This window comes from Marmota flaviventris, chromosome 3, assembly GCF_047511675.1.
Source record: "Marmota flaviventris isolate mMarFla1 chromosome 3, mMarFla1.hap1, whole genome shotgun sequence".
NCBI lineage: Eukaryota > Metazoa > Chordata > Mammalia > Rodentia > Sciuridae > Marmota > Marmota flaviventris.
The window spans coordinates 173279974-173287540 of record NC_092500.1 but is presented as its reverse complement, the minus strand read 5'-3'; the positions used below and the strand labels follow the sequence as shown (position 1 = coordinate 173287540).

The 7567-nt window shown below is 46.9% G+C and overlaps 1 protein-coding gene across 1 annotated transcript; it reads right to left on the bottom strand.

Moving 5' to 3' along the window:
• Window positions 1-2091: 2091 nt before the first annotated feature.
• On the bottom strand, window positions 2092-3675 carry LOC139705121 (ubiquitin carboxyl-terminal hydrolase 17-like protein 6). Its single transcript, XM_071609332.1, has one exon. It carries the CDS (start codon window positions 3673-3675, stop codon window positions 2092-2094), a length of 1584 nt encoding a protein of 527 aa, XP_071465433.1.
• Between the last annotated feature and the right edge of the window lie 3892 nt (window positions 3676-7567).

The window sequence follows — 7567 nt, the reverse complement described above, 5'->3', positions numbered from 1 at the left end:
ATTACTTTTGTTGATTAGCCTGTGTTGGACCATTCTTTCATACTCAGATGTAACCAACATGACCGTGATGAACAATGCTTAATGTGAGGTTGAATGTGATTTGAGAATATTATGTTAAGGATTTTTGCCTCTTTGTTCCTGAGGAATAGTAGTCTGGAGCTTTCTTTCTTTGAAGGTTACATATCTGGATTTGGTATTCAAGTTATACTGATTAGATAGAGTGTATATGCAAGTGTTACCTTTCTGTTTCCTGGAATATTCTGAGGAGAATTTGTACTAGTTCTTCCTTAAAAGTCTATTCGAATTCAGCTGTGAAACCATCTGGTCCTGGAGCCTTTTTTTTTTTTTCTTCAGAGTAACCAATAAAATTTTGTTTACAAAAAACCATGAGCCTCCTCTTATTTTTATTTTTAATTTTTCAGGGTGAATGAGAATGATCTTTACACATTTGTTTGCACTTTCCAAATATTCTGTAATGGGCATATTTCACGTTTAAAACAAAACAACACCCAAAGTTGATTGCTTCCCAAGAAGGGAAGAGTCATGTTGATGTCAGTCATGAGAAGTCACAAAATGCCTCTCCTCCCTGGTCCCCAGGCATACTGGTGAGCTGGGGTGCAGCTCGCTGCCTCGATTCCTTCCCCAGTACTCCAAAACTGAACAAAACAAACAACATGGCCAAATGATAAGAAAGGGCTTATAAAGCATTTGACAAATGACATCCACAGAAACTTTTAGGAATCATATTTGTTAGCTCTAGAAGGGTAAAAACCTTGCTGTTAGGTCTCAACATCTAAAAAAAGAGACAAGCTGACCACAGAGACCCTGGTTATCTTGCCCTGCTCTGGGACGGGCGAGGTGCACTAGTAAGAGCAATCCCAGCCCATTTACCCAAAGATTATGAACTTGGGGTGCCGCAAGGCCTGCAACAGATTTCTCTTGGCTCCCACTATAATAAAGTGCAAAACCTGGGTGGCAGCTGAAGGCCCCCCAGACCAGATCCTCCTTCAGCAGCTGCTCCCACAGGCAGACTGTCAGTGTCCCAGCGTCACAGAAGTCAGAGGTGCAGCCCTGGAGATGAGGTGAACAGGCTGTTCCTCCTGGGCTCTGACCTCTGGGGACAACTCTTTCTCTTTCTGAGGAGTGACATTGATGCTCCAGGCTGGTCCTTCCATATGGTTGGGACACACTTCTGGGCTGGGCTTCACCCTAGGGGTGGCAGCTTCTTTCCTTCTGGGCACTGGATTTCCCTAGGATGTCCTGTAGAGCCTTCAGGTGGATCACCTTGGAGTCCTGGTCCCAAGCCTATTCCACTCCCTTTTCTGGACCTCGTTTGGTCCTTCCATCCCATCCTTCTGACCTTTAGCTTCAGCTGCAAATTCAGAGTTCATGAGTTAGGAGAACTATCTTTGGAATCAACCTTAAGGCTGCAGGCTTCTTCCTCTAGAAAAGCCATTTCTTCTATAGAGGGGTTCGCAGGGCGCATAGAGGATCCCTTGCATGAAAGAAGCCCCAGCCTCTGAATCAGGCAGCCTTTGGAGGTGGCCCTGTCCACACCTGGACCACAGTAAGAAGAGGAAGGAGAGAAGAGGGAGGAGGGAGGCAGAGGAAGAAGAGAAGGAGGAAGAATTTCTGCATTGGGATGAGTTCCTGGATAATCACAGCTTCCTCCTTATGACCTTTCAGGTGCTTGGGGCTGCTGCCCCCTCAGGAACACGATGCAGGGCTGTGAGCTGGCAGCTGGAGAGTGCCACATCCCTGGGCTCTGAAGGAGCTGAGCTTGTTGGGACAACCTTCTGCAGTGGTACTTGACCTTGAACTGCTTGGATGCCATGGGCACCTTTCCCTCTTTCCACTGCCCATCCACCACAGTTCTCAAGGTTTCAGAGAAACCATGGCACTTTGGAGAAGTCCCAATGATTGGAGACTGACTAAAGGCTTTGGTTTGACTCCCAAACCCATAACTGGATTCCGTGATCACCCAGGCTTCTGTTTGCACTCCTCTACTTCAGGGAACTCAAAGCACTCCAGGGACTGCTAAGTGCTTACCATTAGTTTGCAATACAAAGGCCTTCACAGTGCCCTGGATTGCTAGACCACAATTACTGCCCTCTTGCCCTGCTTGTTCTTCTTCTTGGTGGCTCTGGGCCTTTCTGCAACACATGGGAGTTGGCCAGTGTTCACCAACTCCTCACCTACTCTGTACTTGGTATCCTTGTTCGGCTTGTATTTTTCCTGCTTATCGTTTATGTTCTCCTTTTCTCTGTGTTTTGACTGGTGAATCACAACAACATTGGGAGGCAGAGTGAATTCCACTTTCCTGAGGTTGAATTCAGACTTTGGTCGGTTCTGTTGTTGGAGAAATTTCCACTGATCCAAGGTGATTTCTCCAGTAGCTGTATGCACCAAGTGCTTTTCTGGCTCTACTGCTTTGCTATAGGAGTCTCCTTGGAGCTCTCCTTGGGTGGCTCCCAAGATTGTGTCCTCAGTCCCAAGCGCTATTGTTTCCCTGCCTAGGGACACACTCCCATTGTCAGTTTCAAGTTTACTCTTCTGGACATAAAAGAGGACGTAGGCGCGCTGACTCAGGACACAAGTAATGTCACAGGCCACTACCTTAGCATCGTCCATTTTGTACCACTGGCCATTGCCAGCTTTTATGTAACAATAGTAATGTCCACTGTGACAACTCACCCCGGCATGGACCAGCACAGCATAGAGGGTGTACACCAGTGGGCCTCTGCCCTGCTGAGACATGTATGGCTGCATGTCAAGACACTCAGGATAGCGCACGTGCTTAGCAATTTTTTCCCCTGTGAGATCCGAGAACCGTTTCAATACAAGCATAAGAACTTTTGGTGCCTTCTGCAGGGTCAGGGTCTTACAGGCTGGCCTCTTCTTCTCACAAACACCACACTGGTAGGCGTTCTCCCCTTCCAGCCATTCAGGCTTCACCAAGTTCTCCAGTGCATGCTGCACACTGGGAGCTGCCGTGATGTCTAGCATAATGTCCAGGTAGGGGTCAAAAGTGTCTGAAAGGCCACAGCAGTGGAGACACTTGATTTGAGATCTCCAGCACCCTCCAAATATGTGGCGCATGAGGGTAGGGCCCTTGGAGTGAGCACCTGGCTGCTTGTGCCCACGCTGACATGCTTTCTGCATGGCATGGAGAGTGAAGAGCAGAAATTCATGGACATCTTCCTGCTGGGATTTGTGGAAGCCAGCAACCAAAGCTCGCAGTGGCTGAATGACATCCCCAGGGTGGCGGAGAGCCCGTGTCATGTGGGCTTGCATCACACACAGCATGCAGACCCTATTACGAGGACAGCGTTGGCAGTGCTCCTGGGATAGCATGTAGTTGGCCAGGGGAGGTGTGTATGTCAGGCACTGCAGGGCTGCATTCACGTAGCAAGTGTTTCCCATGTTCTGCAGCCCAGCACCAACTGCGGACGGTCTCTGCCAGTTCAGACAAAGTTTCCCTCTAGGAGCCAGCAGTGGCCCCACAGGAGCTGAATTCTTATTTAAGTGTACCTCAGGGCAAGGTGACAACGATGACTCTGCAGGTAGAGAAGAACCCAAATGGACTTTAGCATCAGCTGCATTTGATGAGCACTCAGGTTTTATACAGTCATGAAACTGAGACTCACCTCCACAGTGGAGTGCAGCTGCCTCCATATCTCCAGGAGCAGTAACCCCAGGTTTCCCTGCTGAATCGCGAGAGGAGAGAGCTTCTCCTTCAGAGCTGGCCTTCAAATGACAGCCTGGTCCATGTTTTCAGCCTTTTATAGCTTAGCCTCCTGACCACACCCACTAACTTCCTGCCACACCCACCAATCACCTGCAAGCACTTAATTGGTTTAGGGATTTGGGTGTAGTCAGTTCACTTCCTGGAGAGACTGGTTGACTCTTTTCCCTGTTTGTGGATCCTAGGAGCATTTTTTTTAAGAGAGAGAGAGAGAGAGAGAGAGAGAGAGAGAGAGAGAGAGAGAGAATTTTTAATATTTATTTATTTTTTTTTTATTTTTCAGTGGACACAGCATATTTATTTTATTTTTATGTGGTGCTGAGGATTGAACCCAGAGCCAAGCACATGCCAGGCAAGTGCTGTTACCACCTGAGCCACATCCCCAGCCCAAGGAGTATTTTTATAACCACATTTCATTAGCATTTTGAGGTGTGCACATATTCATAGTGGTAATATCTCAATTAAAATGTTTTTACTTATTAAAATATATATGTATTTTTGAATTTTTAAACCACTTTTCTGAGAAAAAGATACATTTCATTTCCTTCTCAATAAACCAAGTCATGCTGGATGTGTCCTGACACATTTCCATGATGGTTTTGAATTCAAAAGTAAGTCCTTTAGGAACAGCCTGAGGCTTTGACCATGTGATTTTCATTATCTATACCAGGACTTAGAGTGGAGTCAATTCTCTCCCACTCTGTAACTTGCAAACCTCAGACAGAGGGCCTCAGGGCAAGACCTAAAACCAAGCCTTCAGTAAGAGCTGAACCAGACAGAACCAGTGATTTAGAAGGGCACCAACCAAACTCCATGGTAGGGGCATGCACTAGAGAGGAAGCCAGCCCTGATTGGATTTCTGTGAGTTGATTCAAGATGGAGGGGAAGAAAATGGACAGGAAGACACTAATGAACCTGAGCCACAGTCTGAGCAAACTCAGTCAGAAGGTGCGAATGAGCTAGAGAAGGGTTTTGGTAGATTAGGTCTGGCTGGCCCTGTGCCTGCTATTTGGATCTGGCCACTCTCCTCCTGGAGTATGAGGTTTAATAACTACTCTGAATTGGCAGTAGGCATGCTCATGCTCCTCCAACGTGGCCTTAGAATAGCACTGGAAGCAGAGGAGGACATTACAGGTTTTTGACTTTTTCGAGTCTTTGAGCAGGTTAATAAGCAAAATCAGCCTGTCCCCATGATGCTGTAGTTCCTTTTAAGACTCTAAAGGAGCACAAAAGCACTTGCTGTACTTATGGTCCAAAGTCAAAGTCAGCTGATTCCTTATGCAATGAGCCCTTACCCCATGTGACTGGATTTCAGTGGCCAAAGATTGTTGACCAGGGGGTGACTACCTTTTTGGTGGTCTCACTGGACTGATAATTGCACTGAACAGGCTGAGAGAAACTGGAGGCAAGGCTTTGATGTCCCTTTGGTGAAGTTAACTGGAACTGGAGAATTTTCAGGTTTAGAAAGGCAGTTAAATTATGATCTGGCCATATATGATTGATAAACCCAACCTGATCTTTTCTTAAAATTGGAAGCCATCTCACCATAAAGCCATGAAAAGATAATTTTGGCTTTACTATAAACTACTGCAAATTCTGAACCTGCTTGGAATGCCTGCCCGTGCCTTGAACTCACCCATGCCTGGCTCTCTGACCAGATAGCAGCCCTCTCTGAAACTTTAGTGACACCTCACAAATCTTGGCCTTCCCTGGCCAGACAACGACCCTCTCTGAGGCTCTAATGGTCCTCATAAATTCTGATGTTGGGGCCAGCAAAAAATGTAAACTACCATTAGTGTGATGCTTGTCAGAGTTTTGTTATCTGTAACCCCCCTTTGTGTAACTTTCTGGGCTATAAAGCTGGGCTGTAGGAAAGTGGGGTGGCTGACTTGTTCCCGCCGTTTTGGAAGGGAGAGGCAGCCCGGCCGGTGGAAATAATAAGCTTGCTTTAATTTGATTTTAATTGGAGTCAGTGGTCTTTTCTTGCGTCCTGGTCTAACAATGATGAAATTACTGCATGTGCCAAAAGGGCGTGGAGAGAGCTACCTAATCAGGATCAATCAACCTTGGATTTTAGTTCAATCAAACAGGGACACAGGAGCCATTTTCAGATTTCACAGCAGGTCTATACCAGGAAGCAAACAGACCAATAGGAGACTTGAATGCCTCTGAATTCCTAGTCAGGCAGCTAGCATTTAAAAACTCTAATAAAGTTTGTCAGGAAATCCTCCGACCCCAATGGGAAAAAGGGACTGACTGAGTTCATTCGCCTTTGTGATGATGTAGGTTCCACACAGCTACAGGGCTTAATGCTCGCCTAGGCTCTGAAGCAGGTGCTACAACTTCAGGCTGGGAGAGCCATTCTCGCAGGTGGTGTTTCAGTTGTGGTAGAACTGGCCCTATGGCTCAGGACTGCAGAGACTGAGCAACTGATATGACACCATTTTTGAGAAACCAGCCTCTACCTCAGAGCAAAGCCTGTCCAAGGAAGGGGGCATGACCCTTGTCCTTGCAAAAATCCAGAGAGCTCCTAGGCACATAACCACCCTGCTGAGTTGTTTATCTACAAATAAAGGGGGATATCTGCTGCACCAGGTGTCCCTGACTCAGTTAGGCTAGGTGAGGACCCATAGCAACCCCCTGGCAACCACCAATCAGCATGAGACAGGGAAAATACCTGGGATGCCAGATGACCCTCCCAGTAGTTTATGGTGGTTAATAACATGTTGGGAAACCATGTAGTTCAGCACGTACACCCCTCATAGCCTAAACCAATCAGTTCAAACAAATCCTCCTCTTGTACTAACCAATCACCTCTACCCAACTTGTTCCCGGCAGTGAATGAGCTAATCATGTTTTAGAGTTGTTGTATGATTTTCCCGCAGTGTGTGATGATTTGCTAAGAGTTGCTATGATGTATGTGAAGTCCCTGCCTTCCCCAAAGAGTGTATAAAACTGCTGCAAACCCTGGGCTCAGGGCCTCTCAGCATCACCAGTTGCTGTGTGGGCAGGGGACTGAGCTAGCTCACAATAAATGCCTCTTTGCTGCTAACATCAATCTTGGTGTCTGGTGGTCTTTTGGGGGTCCTGAACTCGAGCATAACAAGACCTCTCTTGGTTTATGCAGACAGTGCTGCCAGAGAGATGATCACATAGCATGGGAAGATTTGAGTAGATATGGCAGCAGCTCACAGCCACTTCTGACCTCACTGCTGCCTTCTTCAGTGCTGGGAAATTGGGGACAGGGCCTGCCCCAGGTCCACCAAACAGTAGGGGTGCTGCAGTGTACACCTGAAGAGGAGTTGCAGACTCCACAGTCATCAGGGCTGGCCATGCCAGCTCATCACTACTACCAGCTGGCTCCACAGAGAGGGTACTCTTACAGCCATCCTTGGGAGTAACTCTAATGCCTGAAATGGGGCCACAACAAGAGCTCACTGGGGTTTGTGGGCCATTACTGCCAAATACTGTAGGCCTAATTTTAGGGTGAAACAATTTAAGGGAATTCAGGTGCTGCCAGGAGTAATTAATTCAAATTTTAGAGATGAGATTGGGATCACTGTACAATTGGACCCTGCCACTCAGCTCTCTACAAGAGATGTACTGACACAGCTAATACTTCTGCTTTATCACACCCACCAACTTGGAGGGAATAGATCAGATCTCTCAGCCTGCAGAAAGTGCTCAGTATCTTCACAGGGAAGATAAAGATGGTAACTCTGGGATTTTCAAGACTTATGTCTTAGATACCTTGCCAGTAAATTTGTGGGGCCAAGATAGTCTAAGCAGCCTAGGTTTGTTATTAGTAACTCCAAATTCTGT

Coding starts and splice junctions, on each gene's coding strand:
- LOC139705121 (XM_071609332.1), bottom strand. CDS start 3,675: ATGGAGGCAGCTGCACTCCACTGTGGAGGTGAGTCTCAGTTTCATGAC.